Source organism: Erythrolamprus reginae, chromosome 6 (assembly GCF_031021105.1).
Source record: "Erythrolamprus reginae isolate rEryReg1 chromosome 6, rEryReg1.hap1, whole genome shotgun sequence".
In the NCBI taxonomy this organism is placed as follows: domain Eukaryota; kingdom Metazoa; phylum Chordata; class Lepidosauria; order Squamata; family Dipsadidae; genus Erythrolamprus; species Erythrolamprus reginae.
Window position 1 is genome coordinate 52,270,510 of NC_091955.1, and position 22,371 is coordinate 52,292,880.

At 41.1% G+C, this 22,371-nt stretch overlaps 1 protein-coding gene across 1 annotated transcript in view; it reads right to left on the minus strand.

Annotated features, from left to right (window-relative positions):
- Window positions 1-21,863, minus strand: part of PPFIA2 (PTPRF interacting protein alpha 2) — a 241,848-nt gene extending 219,985 nt beyond the window's left edge. The window contains exons 1-2 of the mRNA XM_070755768.1: window positions 21,463-21,863; window positions 9,107-9,357 (exon numbers count right to left, since the gene is read on the minus strand). Of these exons, the coding sequence (XP_070611869.1) occupies window positions 9,107-9,355 (249 nt within the window). The 5' untranslated portion in view covers window positions 9,356-9,357; window positions 21,463-21,863. The remainder of the gene's footprint in view (window positions 1-9,106; window positions 9,358-21,462) is intronic.
- Between the last annotated feature and the right edge of the window lie 508 nt (window positions 21,864-22,371).

Here is a 22,371-nt window from a genome sequence, read left to right on the forward strand (position 1 = left end):
TTAAAAAAAGCAAAAATAAGTAAACTTGAAAACACTTCTTTTCCTTTCTAGCTCATTTGACAGCCAAAATTCTTAAACTGTGTTCTTTTCATTTCTTCTTGGTCTATTGGATAGATGCCTCAGATGAGAAATTGCAAGGTCAGAGGGGAAATTAACACAAAAGGTATATAGAGCTACCAGTGCACCAGTTAGACTGATTAAACATCCTATACTCATATTTTACAACAAGTTTGAATAAATAATTATATCTCTGAAAATAGGCAATAACCGCTGGGTGAGATCATCCAAGGGCATGGGGTGAGGTATCATCAATATGCTGATGATACCCAGTTATACATTTCCACCCATGTCCAATCAACGAAGCAGTGGAAGTGATGTGCTGGTGCCTGGAGGCTGTTGGGGCCTGGATGGGTGTCAACAAACTCAAACTCAACCCAGACAAGACGGAGTGGCTGTGGGTCTTGCGTCCCAAGGACAATTCCATCTGTCCGTCCATTACCCTGGGGGGAGAATCATTGACCCCCTCAGAGAGGGTTCGCAACTTGGGCGTCCTCCTCAATCCACAGCTCACATTAGAGAAACATCTTTCAGCTGTGGCGAGGGGGGCGTTCGCCCAGGTTCGCCTGATGCACCCTATTTGGACCGGGAGTCACTGCTCACAGTCACTCATGCCCTCATCACCTCGAGGCTCGACTACTGTAACGCTCTCTACATGGGGCTACCTTTGAAAAGTGTTCAGAAACTTCAGATCGTACAGAACGCAGCCGTAAGAGCCATCGTGGGGCTTCCAAGATTCGCCCATGTTTCTTCAACACTGCCGATCTGCATTGGCTGCCAATCAGTTTCCGATCACAAATCAAAGTGTTGGTTATGACCTATAAAGCCCTTCATGGCACCTGACCAGATTATCTCAGGGACCGCCTTCTGCCGCACAAATCCCAGCGACCAGTTAGATTCCACAGAGTGGGTCTTCTCCGGGTCCCGTCAACTAAACAATGTCACTTGGCGGGACCCAGGGGAAGAGCCTTCTCTGTGGCGGCCCCGGCCCTCTGGAATCAACTCCCCCCAGAGATTAGAATTGCCCCCACCCTCCTTGCCTTTCGCAAGCTCCTTAAGACCCACCTCTGCCACCAGGCATGGGGGAATTGAGATACTCTTTCCCCCTAGGCCTTTACAATTTTATGCATGGTATGTCTGTATGTATGTTTGGTTTTTATAATAATGGGTTTTTAACTGTTTTTAGTATTGGATTATTATTATATACTGTTTTATTATTGTTGTTAGCCGCCCTGAGTCTGCGGAGAGGGGCGGCATATAAATCCAATAAATAAATAAATAAAATAAAATAATCCTTTTTTCACCAGTGTACAGCAACTGTAAATCAAACAGTTTTCTATTTCTGGGATTATAGATGGGTGAAATGCTTCTCAGATTAAAAAATAACCCTAGGGCAATTTACAAATTCCATTTTAAAATTTTACCATATGTTGAGTTGATTTCTTTTTATTGAGCTTGTTTTTATGATTTTTTCTTATTGCAATAATTGTTCAAAACTCAGTCCAGGATAGATACTCTTCGGTTAACAACTATAATTTGGATCAGGAACTAGTGAGGTGGTGATAAAGGAAAAGAATCACATGAGCATACTGACCAGCGGTGGGCTACAAGCCGGAACGCTATATTGCACTCACCGCTGCAGCTTGTAAGTTCTTGCGGGGCCAGCACAATTTTGCTTCTGCACCTGTGGAGGTAGCAAAATCGCTCACAGAGCCACAGGTGAGCCTGTGTTTTGGTGAGTTTTTTTTGCTTCTGTGCATGCTGAAACATGAGTACACCTGTGGCTCTGTGTACGATTTTGCTACCTCCACAGGTGCGGAAGCAAAATCGCGCTGGTTCCACAAGAACTTACAAGCCGTGTCAGCAAGCGCAATTTAATGTTCCAGCTCATAGCCCACCGGTGATACTGACTTAAAATAACAATTCTGGCTGTGGTTGTTGAGCAAATCCTGCACAGATAAGTGTGATGAGACATAAATGTGATTTGTGACTTCCTCCCCACAGTCCCATTGACTTTGCTTGACAGAAGCCAGCAATGAAGTCTGCAAATGGCAATTACATGTGAGACATTGAGAACGTTGTAAGTACCAGTTGGTTGCCAATAGTCAATCACAAACACATAGGCAGGGATGCTGCTAATGTCAAATGATGGCTAAACAAGTGGTTGATAAGTGAGGACTATCTGTATATGGAAATACAATAACATTCATATTCAAAAAACCATTACATCAAATTCTGAATAAATATATACCAGATAGAATGTTGTTTTTACATAATATTTGTTGTTTTTACATCTACCAGACAGAACTATGTTTTTACATGAGGCAAGAACTATTAACCATGATTCTTGAAAATGGTTGTTCCAAATAAAACCTTTTATATAATTAAGCAACTTTTTATACTCAGTTACTCTGTAAAAAGTATAACTACTATTTTACATAGTATATAAGATCTTTAAAATGAACTCGAAATGAACCAGTATGAATCAAGATCTGCATTTCCACCTCAATTAAAGTTTACCGTAATTTAATTGTTTGCTTTAATCCATTATAATATAAACACTAGTGTATAAATATATCCATTTGAGTAATTTTTTTGTAGACTTCTAAATCTGATTCTATAGTTTTCTTCAGCTGCTGGTTAACAAGCGTGGGGATGAATAAACATCTCAAGAACAAATATCTTTCCGGGAAAATCTAGATACAGCTGCTACTTGAGCTCAACTTGTTTTGCTAACCTACTTATTATTGTTCATTGCTATGTCAACTCACTCCTTCATGGTAACAGTGTTATTTTTTTATCCACTTTGCTTCTACTTTCTTCTTACCAATTCTTATATGTTTGCCACAACATCACATTCTTCACTGTACTTCCAGAGAAGAAGTGATTGTAAGAAATATTTTTGGTTTCTGTAATATTTGTGTATTTATTTTTTGCAATATGTCAATATCATCCATTCCTGAAAACTCTGAGTAACTAACAATAAAAAGCAGTATTAAAAGTCCTCAAAAACACCCACTCACCCACTCTAAGGAGTAATTAAAAATGCCAACAACATTGAATGGGACAAAGAAAAACAGACTATGTAAGGTTTCTATCAATACAACCCAATTTCCTAACACATTTTTCTCTTTGACTAGATGGAAAAGTAAGGTATTAACTGGTCTTCTAAAACCCAAGAGCAAAAGAGTGAAAGAGCTTCAAAAGCAGCAGTTGAAAATAGACACTTCTAGGTCCTATCACATGGCATTCTCAAAGAGATTGGACCTGGATAGAATTAGCCTTGAAAAACAGGAAAACCAGATATGGAACCATGTAAGTTGTCAAAGAAAACCACCAGTGCCTTTAATTGCAATCTAGAAGCCAAATGGTAACCAATGCAGGACCTAAAGCAATGGGTTCACCTGAATGTAACAAAAAACTGTCATTATTCCCTGGACTACTACACTTTGTACTAGCTGTTGCTTCATAATGCTTTTCCAGAGTAGCCCAATATACAGCATGTTACAGTACTTCAGACAGCAAGTTCTGACTGCATTAGCAAGGCTACCTGCTCTTATGTAGTCTTCAGTAATAGCACCATTTTATTGTTTATAGCAGTGATTTTCAACCTTTTTTGAGCCGCGGCACACTTTTTACATTTACAAAATCCTGGGGCACACCACCAACCAAAATGACACAAAAAGACAGTAAATATTATTTATTTATTTATTTATTCAATTTTTATGCCCCCTTCTCCTTAGACTCAGGGCGGCTTACAACATGTTAGCAATAGCATTTTTTAACAGAGCCAGTATATTGCACCCACAATCTGGGTCCTCATTTTACCCACCTCGGAAGGATGGAAGGCTGAGTCAACCTGGAGCTGGGGATGAGATTTTAACTGCTGACCTTCAGATCTACAGTATTTCTACATGTATTTATACATAGAACATACAATCCCATGTAACATCCCCTTATAAATACAGTCAATCATCAATCATCCCTCCTCAAATTTATACTACTGTCTCATTTCTGTCTCTCCCCCCGCCCCTTATATGTCTGTGTGTACTCAAACCATTTCCAAAACCAGGTGAGGGCTGGGGTTTTATTCTCTTTTATTCTTTTCAAAAACAGGTGAGGGCTGGGGGTTTTCTCTTATTATTTGGGTGCTTTTTACCATGCTTCGAGAATCACCTCTCTCTCTCTTGTTTCTCTCTCCTCTCATTCTCTGCCTCAATAATTTTCTCATTTCTCCTCCCCTTTTTGTTCTCATTTCTCTCTCTCTCCTTTCCTCTTCCTATCTGTCTCTCTTGCTTTCTTTTTTTCTCTCTCTCTCTTGCTTTCTTTCAGTATCTCTTGCTATCTCTCTTTTTCTCTCTTGCTTTTCTTCTCTCATGCTTTTTCTTGTTCTTTCTCTCTCTCTGTTGCTCTCTCTCATTCTCTTATTTTCTCTCTCTCTCTTTTATTTCTCTCTCTCTTAGTCTCTCTCTCTCTCTTGTTCTCTCTTATTTTCTTTCTCTCTCTTGTTCTTTCTCTCTCTCTCATGCTTTCTCTCTCTTGTTCTTTCTCACTCTCTCTCTCTCTCTGTTGCTCTCTCTCGTTCTCTCTCTTCCTTTCTTCTCTGTGAAGGCCAGCGAAGGTTTCCCTTAGTTTGAATGTTCCGAGCAAGCAGCCCCTTTACTGACAGCCCGGGACGGGACTGTGAGAGGGGTGGGCGTTCCCACAGCGCTTGGAGCGGCTAGCGGCCGGATCGCCAGCGCCACTGCAGCCACCGCTGTGGAAGAAAAAAGCCCCAAAAAAGCCGGAGAGAAGGAAGGATCAGGCGGGCGGGGACAGCCACAAGTGGAAGCCTCAGCCCTGGAGCCCCCTCGCGCCCATGGCTTCTCGTCGATGCCTCTGCCTGCCAGATCCGCGGGAGTGCTAATAGCGGCGGCGGCGGGAATAGCGGGGGGGCTCCTGCAAGTGGAAGCCTCAGCCCTGGAGCCCCCTCGCGCCCATGGCTTCTCATCGATGTCTCTGCCTGCCCGATCTGCGGGAGTGCTAATAGCGGCGGCGGCGGGAATAGCGGGGGGGGCTCCTGCCCGCCGCCGCTATTAGCACTCCCGCGGATCGGGCAGGCAGAGACATCGACGAGAAGCCATGGGCGCGAGGGGGCTCCAGGGCTGAGGCTTCCACTTGCAGGAGCCCCCCCCCGCTATTCCCGCCGCCGCCGCTATTAGCACTCCCGCGGATCGGGCAGGCAGAGGCATCGACGAGAAGCCATGGGCGCGAGGGGGCTCCAGGGCTGAGGCTTCCACTTGCAGGAGCCCCCCCCGCTATTCCCGCCACCGCCGCTATTAGCACTCCCGATGCCACAAGTGAAAGCCTCAGCCGCTGCTATTGCCATCCCACCGAGTCCCAAGCTCACCTGCTGCAAAGAAGGCACGAAGAAGAAAGGCGCGAAAATGAAGGTGTGAAGAAGCAAGCCGGGACACTCAACTTCCGGTTTGGAAGCGGAACTTCACGGCACACCTGACCTTGTCTCGCGGCACACCAGTGTGCCGCAGCACAGCGGTTGGGAAACGCTGGTTTATAGGGTCTGACCTAAGGGAGTTCTGGCCCTAAATCTAAAATGATTCTATGATTGAACCAAGTGGGCAATCAGTTTGCTGTACTGTTTAAGATATCAGCCTAGTAACTGGGAGACTGTGAATTCAAGATAGAATAGAATAGAATAGAAAGAAGAGAAGAAAAGAGAAAAAAAGAAAAGAGAAGAGAATTCTATTCAAAGGCACAAACAAATGAAGAATGAACCTAAAGTATTCTCTCAAAGCATCACCTAGCATTCATGGTGCTAGTTTAAATCAATCACTTGGAAACAGCTCTATAATTTATCTCATAGCAATTACCAAAGCCACCACTAACTCTCTAAAGGTCCAAGCAGTCCTGTTAACAGCGGCACTTAAACAATAACAGTAAGATAAGAATGCAACACTCATTGTGAGACAAAAATACAGGTAACAAATGCTAAGGCTTGCCCTTCATGATCTTTTACATCAGAAATAGGCATTCCTTTTGCTCTTGAACCATTAAGAACATCGGACTATTTTCAAAAGTTCTTTAAATATATGTTTCTACACCATTTAGCACAGACTATGCACTTTTCATAATTATAAGAGTTATACAAAAAGGTAAACCATATTCCAATTTGTGATTAGAGTGGAGAGTACAGTTTAATTTCAAATTCAAATAAAATCCACAGTTGTAAGTACAACACCATTCAAATACAGAATTTTGATCCTAAAAGTTAAAGGCCACGAAGGTAGGATATACATGTCAGGCAATCAATGAACAGAGCTAAAGTAGGACTATCCACCTAATATCATCCAGATGTTGGTAGTTTTCCTACTGAGCAGTGTTGAGTACATATTGAGATTACATACATAAGATGCTGAATAGTACATGAAACAATTTTTCCTAGATATAATTTATTCCATTTTTGTTATTTTTTTCTTGTTTTAAATAAATATATAGAATGTTGGGGGAGGAGGGGCAGAAAACCTTGTACAAACTCATTAAAGATAATACAACTTACAGCCATGCTATATCTATCTGCCAGTTTCCCAGCCTTTACCCCAAATATTCCATCCTGGATTATTTCTTTCATTAGGTATGTAACAGAATTTCAATGACAAGACAATTTCTCTAGCTTTCTTCAGTCTTAATTTATTTTTCCTTCAAAATAACTATCTATAAATGGAAGACTATTTTTACTTTTAAAGGTGCAGGATTAAGTTAATAAGATTTTTTTCCACGCTTAGGGGGAAATTGAAAATGTTATCAAGCATCACACAATCACCTTAATATTTACAGGAACATTTATCTTATTATTTTGTTATGACTTTAAGACTGCTAAATAGAGCACAAGAAAAACTCTAATCTGCACATGCCAAGAAATATCCTTTTGTTTTTAAATAAATTGAAATTGAATGACAAAGGCTATAAAGAGTCATTTGGTTGAGTTGGGCAGCTATGGAAATTGAATAAATCAATCAATAAGGATGTGACCATTTTACAGTACTGTAACATACATCATCACATTTTCAAGTCATTCTTCCTGTGCAAATGCAGCATAAAAGACTATCTCTATGAATATGACTGGGCTCAAAGGAATTTTACTGAAATATCTCTGCTTTCCAGTATTATTATACCGCCATTTTAATTACACCTTGCCTACTGTAGTCCACTGACACAGAGGGGGCAAGTGGGGGCGCGATTGAAACTGAAAAACTTTATACTCTTTGAAGTAGAGTGGTACCTCTACTTAAGAACTTAATTCATTCCGTGACCAGGTTCTTAAGTAGAAACGTTCTTCAGTAGAAACAATTTTTCCCATAGGAATCAATGTAAAAGCAAACAATGCCTGCAAACCCATTAGGAAAGAAATAAAAGCTCGGAATTTGGGTGGGGGGAGGAGGAGGAAGAAGAAGAGGAAGAGGACAGTCGCTGCCAAAGTAAGAAGGTGAGGTGAGGGAAATAAAAAAAATCCAAAATTTTAAGGCTTAAAAAAAAAAGAGGGACTCTGAGGCAGTGAGGAGGAGCACGCGCCTCCAAGATACCCGGCACGAGGCTGCCTCCCATACACTGCCTCCCATACACTGGCTGCTGCTGCTGCTACCTGCTGCCTCGTCCTTCCCATGCTGAAGGGCTCCCCTGTCCTCTGCTAGCGCTTTTCCTTCACTGTGGTGACTCCTTGGCTGCCCAGAGTGAAGGGAGTGTTTCTTTTCTCTGGGCACTGACAGAGGTTTATTCCCTGTCCAGGCGCCCAGAGAAAGGAAAATGCTTCATCCGCTCTGTACTGCCAAAGCCTTCTTAAGCACCATCAAAAGGCTCCTCTGGCAGCCCAGATGGCTGGGATTAAAAGGGAAATGGCAGGAAACTGTCCGGGCCTTCGTGCCGCTCTCAAATTTCCTGGGAAATCTTTCCGGGTTCCGGTTTTAAGTAGAAAATGGATCTTTAAGTAGAGGCAAAAAAATCTTGAACACCAGGTTCTTATCTAGAAAAGTTCTTAAGTAGAGGCGTTCTTAAGTAGAGGTACCACTGTATAAATGTTTGAAACTGGCAGATTTATATTCCTTGAAGTTGACATGGATTAATGTTGATTTAGGCAGTAAAATACTGAGTAAAACTGGTACATCTGATGATGAATTAAAAAGCATTTCTGGCATAGTCTGGGGATAACATCAGGACATCACAGTGGAATCAAGAAAAAGACTAGCATGGTCAAGGCATGGCTGCTGTTCCATTTTCAGTAATAAATGCAGATTCAGCTATCAGTCCAGTCAGATTATACGTGGTATGGCACTTGAGCCATCATCTTGTTGATTGAAAAATATAGATCATACTGCTCATGTACACAGTAGTTTGTAAAGCATGACAGAATGGCTCTAACTCCTTCTGGTATTTCCCTCATAATTGTGCCAATAAGTTGCCCTTCTGTGGTCAATTAAACTTTATACTTTTACCTTCCTGTCCCTTGTAAAAGAATATTAATTTATTGGATGGATTTATGCACCATCATTCTACTTCAAAGAGTAAGTAAATGGTTAACAAAATTAAAAATGGGAAAGAAGGATCTTTCTGGAATGTACTATGGATGATTCAATGAAATCTGAGTTACGCTGAAATATCTAAGCAAACAAAAAAACAAGGGAGGTGAAGTTTGGTGAATCTAATAATTCTGGAGGTGAGGAAAAATTCAAGTTTTGGGCTTAATCACATCCATCAGGCTATCTTCTTACGAAAATTAATAAGAGTATCCAATTGGATGGTGTAAAACATAGCTGTTTCACAACATATTTTAGTATGAATGATGCATCTCTCTTTGAATCATTAAGGCAGCCTCCTCTTTTGCATACAGGATTAGATATTTATGGCACTGTACTTCTAATTTAAGGAATCTCTCTCTCTCTCTGTCTCTCTCTCTCTGTGTGTGTGTGTGTGTGTGTGTCTGCATATATACACATAAGATTAAAGGAAGAGGAAATAATGTTTATAAATTAAGATTACAGAGAATGAATATACATACCTGGGGTAGTGCAGAATTCAATTGTCGTTGCAGAGAATCTCTATCGTAAATTACATCTTGAAGTCGTTGCTGTGCCAGAGATAAACTTTCTTGAGTTTCCCGAAGAGTATCTAGAAGACGATCTCTTTCATCCAGCATATTCACCATTAGCTGTTCAAAATGAGAATCGGAGTCCGATCCGCTGCTCTGGGACCCCCTTTGACTCATTGGGGTGTCCTCATTTATCGTAGGCATCACTTCACACATCATTTCTTAAAATAAAGAGAGAGAGGAAAAAATAAAACTTTCAGTAAAAGGCAGCCAAAAGTGTTATTTATGACAGAGACAAGGAGAGAGACAGAGGAGAGAGGGAAAGAGAGAAAGGGAGGGGTGAGGCAGATTGATCCCATATTATTCAATTGCCTCATATTGTTTTGTTTTTGACTGTTGGCCAAAAGCTGCCCAACAGCTATTTAAAAAATGCATTTTAATGCCATTGTCAGGGTTCCAAATAGCATCCAAAACTAAGTCAGAATCCGACACAAAGTATTCCTTTAAGTTCCAATTTATTAGCAGAGCCATGCTAACTCATCTGGGAGAAATCCAAATCTGAAATCTCAGGGGTTTCTCTACCCAGTTGAAAGTTCAACCCCTTGTCTCCATGCCCCCAACCCCATCATGTTAACCAATCTTCTTCTGCCAACTTGACAGCAACTCCCATCTCCCTCTGTGCAGGTGTCAAAGTGTGAAGACAAAAGATGACATTGACCATCTTGAAGGAATTTGTTATGGCTACAGGAATGCAACCCTCATGCAACAACCCCTCCCAAATTCCCACAGCTAAGAATACATTTTAAAATAGCATAAAGTGTGGCAGGCCAAAGTTCCCAACTAAAATGGCTTAGGCCTGACAGGCGTCCTCTCCTCAGGAAAAGATTGTTTCCTACAAGAGAAAAAAGAAGAAAAATAACATGGGGGTTAACAGTATCCTTAACTACCCCTCTCCCCTGGGGAATCCTTTAGTTTGTCTGGGTATTTATCGTGGAATTGTTTAACTGATTTGTCAGCTTTTACATTCCAATTTTTCACCTAAGTAATTTTGCACAAAGAATATCCCTTCCGGATTATATATTGTAATTGACTCCTAAACATTCTGGAAGCTAAAATCTTCTTCACTTCATAGTGTCTCTCACCCTGTATTATCACAGGGGGAGGAGGTGGTTGGGCTTGTGGCCTTATATTCGACCCAATCACTGGTTTTAATAGGCTGCAATGAAATACCAGGTGAATTTTCCCCAATATTGTAGGCAATGCAAGCTGTACCATGACTGGGTTGATAATTTTAACTATTGGGAACAGACCGAAAAATTTTGGCCCTAACTTTTTGCTGGGCATTCTCAATTGGATGTACTTTGTGGAAAAGGAAGCTTTATCCCCCCCCCCCCCCACTCAGAAGGGGGGTTGGAACGATTGATGCTTGTCTGTTTGATTCTTATAAGCTTCCACCACTTCAGTTAATGCTTTCTTGGTGTTCTCCCATTCTTTTTTCAGTGTCTCCATCCATTCAGTCAGGGACACTGAGGAGGGAGCCTCCATAGGTAGCTCAGGCATGGGAACCAACTCACTGTCACTGGTAACTTGGAATGGAGTTAGTCCCGTGCTGCTATGAACCACATTGTTTATGCCACTTCTGCAAAAGGCAACAGTTTGGACCAATTGTCTTGCTGGTAGCCTAGAGAACAACAGATATTTTTTCCTCTGGTCCATTTGTACTCAGATGGAAATCTGAGCTGAGCCCCTGGGTGGATCCAATTGCTCGTAGAAACACTCTCCAGAACTTGGTGGTGAACCACACACCTTAGTTAGAGATGACTCTTTTGGGGGTGCTATGTAGGTGGTAGATATGCTTGAAGAACAGTTTTGCTACTTTCCTGGATGACGGTAGGCCTGAGCAATCAATGAAGTGGAGTTGCTTGGAAAACAAGTTGATGACTGTCCAAATCACCATATTTCTGTTGCTATCTGGGAGATCCACGATGAAGTCCATGGCGATCTCCTTCTAAGGCTCACTGGGGTTGACCACTTGCTGCAGCAGTCCTGATGGTTTCTCTGGCCAATGTTTCCTGGTTGTGCAAGTTGCACAGCTTCTTATGTGGTCCTCCACATCAGCTTTCATCTTTGGCCACCAGAACTGCCACAAGGCTAGGTGGAGAATTTTTGGAATCCAAAATGACCTTCCAGTTTGGAATCGTGGCTTAATTGTAGAACTTCCAATCTGAGGCTGGCATGCATGTATAGTTTGGACCCCTTCAAGGCCAAGTCTTCCCTCATCATCAAGATCTCCTTGTTGTCATTGAGAAAGTTGTGTGAAATCCGTGGAGTCATGTGTCAGATCCACGGCCTAACAGGCATAATATTGCTACGGTATGTGTTTCTCTCAACTAGCACAGAATAGAATGTATTTTGAAAACTTTTCAGTTTGTTTGTTTACTTCAGGTTGGTTTAAATGATCTTCCTACATTTATTACTTTGCTATTGTGAACAATTCTGCTTGGCATCTCTATACAAAACTTTCAGCTAAACAAAAAAATCAAGCTTTTCCTCAAGGCAGTTTGCCTAGGGTAGAGTATATTTCCCAAGAAAGCTAATTAATTTAATTATTTTTTAAATTTATTTGCAACCTATCTCATGGGACTACTCTAGGCAGCTTCCAATATAAAAAGGAAGAAAAATGAAAGGAATGCAAACAGAAGTAAAATAATAGAACAATAAAATAGACAATATAAGGAACACTATCTGGATACATCACTAGGATAACCAAAAAGATGTTACTTGCCTAGTTAGCTTCTTCTTAATAAGTGTTTATGGTTAATATCATAGACATTCTATATTAGTTATGCAGATTAACTAAATGTAAATAAACAATCATATTTAATCTTTGCTATCATTATTAAAATAGTTAAAATGTATGTAAATATGAGTGAGACTCACAAAAGATAAACCAATCATATCAGAGAAGCAAAATATCTGTCCCTCTCTGTAAATAGCCATGTCATGAACAACTGGAGTTCTTCCAACCATAATTTTTGGTTTGAAATATTGTACATTCTTTGCTGGGTGGATTCTCAAACTGTGAACCATGATCTTTTATGAGTTGGAGGAGGTAAACACCCAAAGCAGAATTACTGTCAGAATCTATTCCTAATCTGTTTAGACAAGCTGGCAGCTAGCTATGTCTTCTAAACAAACACAGAAGAATTCTGATAGGACTTCAGTTTTATGCACAGAGAATCTGTTGAGAACTGAATTTGACAAGGTGAAAGCCCAACGCTTGCCATGCTGGAGCAGTGGTTCTCAACCTGAGGGTCAGGACCCTTTTGGGGGTCGAACAACTGTTTCACGGGGTCGCCTAAGACCATGGGAAAAGACAATTTCCCATGGTGTTAGGAACTGAAGCTTCTATACTGGAACCTTGGAACATATTTTTATAATCCGACCAATCTGGTATTTACATTGTGGGACCTTCCTGCCAATCAGCTTAAAACTCTGTTGGGAGAATTGGCGGTAGACTTATGGTTGGGGGTCACCACAACAGGGGAGCTGTATTAAGGGATCATGGCATTAGAAAGTTTGAGAACCACTATGAGAGAACCATAACATAAATATGTCTAATTACCAAAGGCCATCAAATGTTCAGGTAACTTAGAAATAGGGTAATGTCCACTATTTAAACTCTATGCATTTAAACTTTATTTTAAAAAGAAATACATAAAATTGCCCAATTCTTTGTATTTCAGAGAACAAAACATAAATCTGAATAATGCTAGAGTTTTCCCTAGAATACATTGTCTAATTTAATTAATTTGTGGCCGAGAATTCCATATATCTTAATTAGGATTTAAGTGTCTGGAGAAGTGAGATTTACTGCCAAGCTCTACTGTGAAGCTTGGCAAAACTGGTATCAAAACTCATTCAAAAATAGCTTAAACAAGTTCTGAAACAGGGTTGCTTGGCTTTCAGAGTCTTACAAATATTTATGGTACCCAAAGTGAATGGGACTCTAAAAATATTTCCAGATACCCTGGATGAATATTTTAAACAGGGATATAAAGGCCTTAAAAGATGCACCAATTGAACAGAAACTAACAATTCAATTAGAAAGAGTAAGACAGTAAATGCAAGTTATATATCTGAATCTTAGTACGAAGAATTGAATGGGCCAATTTTGGAGAATAAATGTGCCCAGCTCTTAGAGAAACATAAAATATACTTCTTAGGTTTTAAAGATGAAATGAACTCATCAGAAAATTATTATGGTCCCTCAAAACATAAAAAAGGATGGAGATTAGATTTGCTGCCATATTAAAATAATGTGACGTTCATATGATTTGACATCCAATTATAGATTTATTTTGGTTTCAAATTATTATATACATCAATAATAATATAGTTAGGTTTCAGTAATGCTGAATTATATTTTTAAAACATGAAATTTACCATCTAATGAAGAGCTTTAATCTACCAATCCTGGGGTACAATAAAGAGGATACTTTTATAAAATTGGAAAGAAACTTAATCTCTTAATTTTAAGGAACAGATCTAGGATATCAGTTTATTATCCATTTTTGAAAAATCTGTTCTAAAAATTAAAAGATGACACAACTGCATTTAGTTGTAGAATTATTGTCTCTTATTACTATTTTCTTTTATCACATTTAGCTCTTCACTATATTATGCCTGCCTATTGTTTTAGTCACTGTCTGATGTTTATTTTATTTGATGATGTAGTTTTTTAACTTTATTTCACTATTTAAAAATAAAGACCATCATGCATTTTTTTAAATCTGCAAACTTCAAAATTCTAAGAATGTGCTGATTTGTTTTCTTTAGTAAATTCATTTTTACTGTAATACAGTACTATATTATCCAGCTTTAACCTTGGTATGCTTGTTGTGCCTGAGGAGAGAAACAGATTTAGCTTTACAGCTGGTACTTTCAAAAAAAGAGAACTAACAACCATTTCCTTAGTTTTTCATACCAACAAGCTCTGCACCAAATAAAGCTTATGAAGCAATATAGATGCAGTTTAGACATTTTTCTTTTTTTCCTGCTTTCCAAATCATGATCATGATCACTGGTGTAATAATTTGGTCCAATACAAAATTTTTGAAAACTCAAAAACAGGTACAGGTTGTCTCAACTTACAACAGTTCATTTAGTAACCATTTGAGGTTACAACAGCACTGAAAAAAGTAACTTAAGACTGTTTTTCATATGACCATTGCATGATTATGAGTGGGGTGGCAGAGAAATCCAATTAATAATAAATAAATGTGATCAAAATTCAGATACTTGGCAATTAATTTATATTTATGGCAATTGCAATGTCCCAGGGTCACATGATCACTTTCTGCAACTTTTCAAAAAGCAAAATCAACGTGAAAGCCATATTCACTTAATAACTATCTTATTAACTTAATAAATGTAGTGATTCTTTTAACAACTGTGGCAAGAAAGGTCATAAAATGGTGCAATATTCACTTAACTGTCCCACTTAACAACAAAAACTTTTGGCACAACTTTGGTAGTATGTCGGAGTCTATCTGAAAATGATGTGTGTGTATGTGTGTAATTTGGTATATCATTTTATAAACTTGAGTTGGCTTGGTAAAATTATTTGTCTTAATGAATGTTTATTGATGGCTACTTTTACAAATGGAAAAGCTGAGGGTTAATTTTACTTATTTATTTATTGTAGTTTTACACACTCACTCACACAGACACACACACACTCCTTCCAAAGCATTTTCCCTGGGCATTTTATTCATCATTTTCAAGACATGTTTAAAAATGAACTAAGTCAGAAATATGGTATTCTCGTAACAGTCAAGAAGATCAAAGACATTTTTAAACCCATTGGCACCCTGGAAATTTTTTTAAAACTGCAGTATATTATAGTGATTAATTTTTCTACATGAGAAATGGATTTTTATAAGGTATTCACAGCTTAACAATGCCTATCTGAATATAGTAAATAAAGATTTTATAAAAGATAATTTGATAGGTGTCAAGACAAAGGCACCCTTTTGGGGTACCTTCATTTTAATCTATTTTATAATGAGCAGATCAACTTTTAGAAATATAAACAAAAAAATTATTATCTGACATGTACTTCTTTTCTTCTATGCATTAAGGCATGGGTGTCAAACTCAATTTCATTGAGCTCCGTTTTTGCTGGTAGAGGATTGCAGGAGGCTGAGCACTGTTTTTCCTGGCAGAAGCACCACACACTGGTCCTTCACTGTTTCCAGGGCTGCTCCGCAGGCCAGATTTAAACATCCTCTGGGCCAAATCCAGCCCATGGGCCTTGAGTTTGAGACCTCAGCATTAAGGTCTCCATGATCACAAAAATTATTTGTCAATACTTGAAAATCATTAAAATAATGAAACCTTGTATAGTGGTACCTCTACTTATGAACATAATTCATTTTGTGACCAGGTTTGTAAGTAGAAAAGTTCATAAGTAGAAGCAATTTTCCCCATAGGAATCAATGTAAAAGAAAATAATGCGTGCAAACCCATCCCAAAAGTCATCCCTTTTGCCTTGCACTGCTGGGAATCCCCACCTCCAGAGTTCTGTTGCCACCCGAAGTGCCCATTCTTGCGCTGCTGGGATTTCCCTGAGCCTCCCCTTGCTGGGAATCCACACCTCCGGACTTCCGTTGCCACCCAAAGCACCCATTCTTGCACTACTGGGATTCCCTTCATTTTTGCCGGCGCCAATTTGAATCCCAGCGAGGGGAGGCTCAGGGGAATCCCAGCAGCGCAAGAAGGGGCGTTTCGGGTGGCAGCGGAAGTCTGGAGGCAGAGATTCCCAGTGGCAGCAGCTTGGGTTCATAAGTGGAAAATGATTCGGAAGTAGAGGCAAAAAAATTTTAAACACCGGATTCGTATCTCGAAAAGTTCATCAGTAGAGGCATTCGTAAGTAGAGGTACCACTGTACTCTGTTTCAAACATCTCCCAAATATTTCCTACATGTGCCTAAAATGTTACATATATGTCTCAGTCAAACTGGAGTAACCTAATGCAGACATACAAAAACATGAAGGTCACAAGACACCCTATTCGAATGACCCTCAGTGGAACACTGAAGATGAACATGTCCTGCCCTCACTTGGGGTGAAACAGCAGTTACTGTATATGTGACAAATTTTACAGCCACTACTGTAAAACATGATTCATGAGTAGAGATCACTCTGATATAGAGACCTGACTGCAATATGATTCCTCCTCAGTAATAACCTCTTATTAAAATGTGATCATTGGATACAAAATTTCTTTTTTATGAGATTAGCACACTCACAGTTTTTATGAGATAACTGATTAGTACAGCCTCATTAAAAATTACAAGCCTGAAGGATGTGGCTTTTAAAAACAGCTTTGTCCAGAGCTAATGCAGCACAGGGCTCCTGATATAAAATCAGTTTAATCCTACCACTTATTTTTTTAATACAAAATATTTATTACAGAAACAACCACCTCCAAGCGGTTTGACAAAGTATTTAATCTTCAAAAATTAAATTTCAAAATAAACCGGGAAATTAAATCTGATGAAAGGAACAGGACACAATTTGAACATTTGCAAGACTACACCAATGAACTAGCTATAAGAATTCAGAGTTTTTCATATTAATTTGAGCATCTAATCCTACTTTACAGAAATCTTCATTGAGGAAAGATCTCACGTAAATAACATTTCATTCATAATGTTCAACCTTCACAGAAGAGAAATCAATAGATTGAGTGTAATTTGGAGATCTGAATGAAGATAGGTTGGGTTTTCCGTTTTCATGGGAAAACAAATTTATTTATTTATTTATTTTGCCAAGTATGTATTGATAGTATACAAAGATATAACAATGTTTATATACATGATACTAGTAAGAGAGAAACATTAAGACTGGGGACAGAAGGCCCCTTGTGCACTTATGCATGCCCCTTAATGACCTCTTGTGAATTGGGTGCAGTCAACAGTGGATAGTCTAAGGGTAAATTTTTGGGGATGGGTAAGTGATTCTGAGGTAGTCACTCTCTCAGTCCACCCCACCACACAAATTTCCAACATAATGAAGCTCTACTATCCATATGGTCAAATCACATACTCCAGTATGCATTAAAAAGATAACATGTCTCTCAGCCCAGCAATCCTGAAATTTCTTTAAAGTTGCATTGCCAAGAATTGAGCATAATACTTTCTTTCCACAAACATATGTTTTGTTCATCAAGGATACAATTACAAAATATTTTTGTATCAAAATACAGTTTGATAAGATTATAAAAATCTAACTGACCAGCAAGAGACGTTCCTTCAGATAACCTGTGCCTCAAATGCTCTTCATGGGCAGCCCCATGTAGACTACATTGCAGTAATATAAGTGAGAAGTTACAAGGGCACAGCTGATGGTGAGCAAGCTCTCCTGGTCCAGGAATTGGTTCAACTGGCACATCATCCAAATGAGTGTAAAGGCTCTCCTAGCTCTCCTTGATGAACAAGTGCTAGCTTGATGAACAAGCAAGCACTTGTTCATCAAGCAGGAGCCACAGAAGGAGTGGCAGAAGCAGGGGACAGAGCTAAAAGAGGGATCAGCCTAGAATCCCTATCTAGCTACAGCAAAGTCCAACATCCCTTGAATTCTGTTGGTCTTTATCTAATCCCAGACCCAATCTGTCCTGTGCAGCTTTCTTAAGTCAAGAAGAACATGGATATAAAACACACAAGTGGCCAAACAAGCAGCTTGGAGGGCCCTATCCAGTGAAGGGTACCAAAATTTTTACTACTATACTGTGGGCGTGGCTTATGCAGGATGCCCTGCATTTTCTTTCAACATATTTCAGTGCAAATTGGGTGCTCTGGGGTGGAACTCCATTTTCGCTATCCCACTGCATCCCCCCACCCCCATCCAGGCAGTAGCCCACCCCTGGCCCTATCCATTGCCTCTGGTTCCATGGTCACAAACTGCTCCCAGGTTGTGTAGCCACCTCCATCAATTCTATTGTAAGTTGGTATCTTATATAGTACAAATGCGAGTAACACTGTCTGCCAGATAAATAGTATATTTCTCGCTGCAACCTTATGGGTGAACATCAATATTACTATCTCTAAGGAGTCATCTGAAACATGGCTGTGAATGACTATCAGCAAATGCATTAAGGGTGGAAAAATAATTACTTTTTGCAGCCCTTGTCACCATCAGGTGGGCTCCAATAGCAGCTCTAGCTGGTGTCATCTTTGATCCTTGTCTTTCACCATGGTGTTCCATGGATATTTTATTCCAGTGGTTCCCAAAGTGGGCGGTACCATCCTGAGGGGAAGTGGGAGGACTTAGGGCAAGGAGGGCAGAGGAGTGCTGAAAGTGGGGTCTGCATAGAGCACAATTTTGCCTGGGGCTCTCAGCCACCAGTCAGCAGGCAAGCAGAAGGCCATGTGGCAGGCAGGAAAGCATGTGAGGGTGGCAGCCTACTCCGTTCACCATAGCCCTGCCACGCTTCGTAGCCTTCCACGTGGCCTTCCCGCAGTCTCCCATGCCTGCTTTTCTTCCAAGGTCGACATGCAGCCCAGTCAGTGGGTGGACGGACAGCCCTTGGTGGAAATGCAGACACTGAGAAAGGTGGCGGAAAGGCAAGTAAATGTCTTGGGGCTGCTGCACATGCGCCTATCCTGTTTCTGCAAAGGCAGAGCCCCCCTTGCAGGGCAATCCAAAGAGGGAACGGGGATCCTGCAGAAAAGGCTGCTTTCTACCCAGGCCATATCCGCAGCATTTGGGGCTCTGAAGCAGCCTACTGGCTTCACACCCGGCCACCTTCATGCTCTCTTTGCGGATCATCCTAGCCAACTGCTGGCACCACTCTGGGGACTCAGCCCACAGCACTGGGTTGGAAACCAGTGGGCTGCTTCAGAGCCCCAAGTCCTATGGAGCTGGCATGGGAAGCACAGGTGGAAGGCATCTTTTTCTACAGCATCCCCCTATCCTCTTTAGATCACCCTGCAAGGCTCTGCCTTTGCAGAAATGGGGCAGATGATTTGTATGGAGGATTGGCAGGGGGATGCATGGCCCTCCAGGAAGGAGAATGAGGCAAGAGAAGGCACAATAGGCTGCACTTGCCCCAGCTCCGCACAACCATGCTTCTTCCATCTTCTGTCCCACAGCGTTGTGAGTGAGACAATCAGCTGTGCCTCCCTACCCACCCTTCCTCACCGGGCACTGCTGCACCAGCAGCTCCACCCTGGCCAACTCCATCGGCATCACTTCCAGAGTTCATCACTGTGAACTCTGACTGCAAACCTCCACTGCCTTGTGGCTATATCCTGTAGTTACTGAAGTTCTTGATAAATGACTTATCAGACTTTTAAAACCTAGTATCACTGGATCATGTTCAACAATTTTGTTGAATGAACAAAATATTTTTAAATAGGATTTTGAATAAATGTGCAATTGTTACAGTTTTGAATTTTACTATCTTCCTTATTGGGTTGTGTAAAACGCTATTCCAAACAATGCTATTTATAGGGGCTGGGGGCACTGGGGATGAGTTTGTAGCACCAAGGGGGTGGTGGAGTGAAAAAGTTTGGGAATTTCTATTCTGTTCTGTTCTTTTATAGTCCTTTTGGTAAGCTGCCAAGAGTCTCATTAGATTGTAGTGGGATGCAAATTTAACAAACAATTATTCCAAAACCATTTGATCCAAAGATTTTTTAAAACTTTCTAAGTGCACATCACCCTGAATTGGACATTTTACTAAATCTAAAGAAACTTGTATTAAGTTTGAGCCTGGAAAGGAAGAGAGAAAATTCTTAGTTGACCTCAATGGGTAGTGCTTGATTTATGACCACAACTAACCCCAATATGCTAAGTGAGATATTTGTTAAATGAATTTTGCCCCATTTTACAACCTTTCTTGGCATAGTTGTTAAGCGAATCACCACAGTTGATAAGTTTAGTTACATGGTTGGTAAGTGAATCCAGCATCTCCATTGTCTTTGCTTGTCAAAAGTTTGCAAAAAGGGATCATGTGACCTTGGGACACAGCAATGTTCGTGAGTCAGTTGCCAAGTTTCTGAAGTTTGATCACATGATCATGGGGATGTTACAAAGATTGTGTGAAAAACAGTCATAGGGCACTTTTTCCATGCCACTGTAACTTTGAATGGTCACTAAATGAACTGTTGTAAGTCAAGGACTACCTCCTTATGTTTTGATTTCACCCATTAGATTCTCTTGAACTCTTCATATTAGACACTTCAAGTCAAACTCCCAAATATGAATATTAATTCAGTTCTTTCAAATTAATACCAATTTTCTCTACAAATTGCACTGGTTCTTCATTTGCTCATCAGAAGTCTTTTTTATTGTACGGAGGAGCTGAGAAGAACTGTTGGCAAACACAACCAAAAGAAATCCTCTCTCAATCCGCTCTCGTGTGTGTGTGTGTGTGTGTGTGTGTGTGTGTATACACCCACCCATCCACCCACCCAAGCACAGTCTTTGTAGATGTGTACATAGTTAACTACTAATAGGAATATTCCTTTAATTTCTCAATCCTCAAATCTATCAAATGTTTCTTTCTATATTCCTAGGAAAGAAAACTTAATTACACACCTTGGCAACATCATTGTCATCACCACCCCTTTTATGGCCTGATCTGTGCCAGCTGTGACATCAGCTGTTAGACCCATCCCACACCACCTTCTTGTACTTCATCCCAGCCACTCCTATTGAAAACCACTAAGCAGCTCCTTGGGTGATGTGCTCCTGAAACTACCTGTCCATCTTTTACAAAGGCGCCCTTTCTGAGTTGGAGATGCTGAAGGCTGCACCTCACTTCACCCAGGAAGAGCAATACCACCCTAAGGAGAATCTGTGCCATTGTCTGACTCTGACTCACACTGCATGCGTACTCCTCCTCCTAGTTAACTCCTTCCCTTCCACAAGCTTTCCAGTTGAGCTGTGATATCACCTTTAATTTTTTTTAAGGGTGGGGGGAGTATGGTGCCTGTGGGAAAGCAGTTTCACTCTCCTCTCCATCCCAAATCAGGAGCAGGAGCTCTTGGTATAAAAAGCCCAGTCTTCCTCCTGGCATTTTCTTCTTTCAGCATCCAGAAACCCAACCCATCACCCAAAGAAGGGCGGGGGAACCCTAACTAAGTTGGTTTATCAGATACTACATATAGTACGTTCTCAACCACCCCCACCCAAAGAACCTGTGCAAGACCTCCCTCCCGCCAAATAATCCAGGCACAAGCGGCGACGTTTGCATTTGCCCACTGGTTCTCCCCGAGGAAGGCTGTGCCGCCGCCGGCAGGGCAGGTTGGAAATACCTAAAATGCTCGTTCTTCCTCCCGGAGCTTCAGGGAATCAGGGGCCAACGGCCGCTTTCGGTCTCTCCCGCTTCGCCTCTGACGGGCGCTCATCCACCCGCAGCCGGGCGCCGTTCAACTCGCCTCCCTCGCAAGGCTACTGCAGACGCCGCCACTCCTGCTCCGAGAAGACGCCGGAAGCCCACCCAGCCCCCTTCGGCCGGCAGCAGGAGCAGTTTGGCGGCACCTCAGCATTTTCTCCTGTCACTTGGTTGGCAGCAGCGGCAAAGGGGAAACGTCCATGAGAAAAAAATGGCATATTACAATTTTTGCTTTGGGAAGCAGAGCTCGGTTGAGACCATTGTTAGGACGGCCAGAGGGGGGGAAAGCGGCTCTTAAAGCTCCAGCAGCCCCTTTTCCTCGCCGGGGATGGAAAGTCGGCGGATTAAGAAGGGAGGGGCGCCCAAACCACCGGGGGGGGGGGGAATGAAGAGGGTTGCTTTTCTTGGGATGCAACTTTACGGAAGGGCTCGTCCTTTTGCACGTCTCGCTGAGGGGAATCCAAGCCGATTAAAAAAAATAATTTGAATTGTTTCCAAATTTAACGATGAACATAAGCCGGTTTTTTTTAAAAAAAATGGAATAAAGGTGCTATTGGTGATTGTTTTAAAAGGAAGACGAAGCTATTCTACTCGCTCGCAGCCTAACTTTTATGCGGGCGTGCTGAGAAATAAGCTCCGTTTGGCTCTTCTTTTCACCTTGCTCCTGTTCCGCGGCCGCACTTGCTGCCGTTCACACAGCTGCTCAGCAGCAGATCCTAACCAAATTCGGTGAATATTTGTTCCCCCTCGTTTCTGTGAAAACATAGGATTGCCACCCTTCTACGGTAACCGGAGAAACATGTTTATTAATAAAAGAGCAGAGGATGGT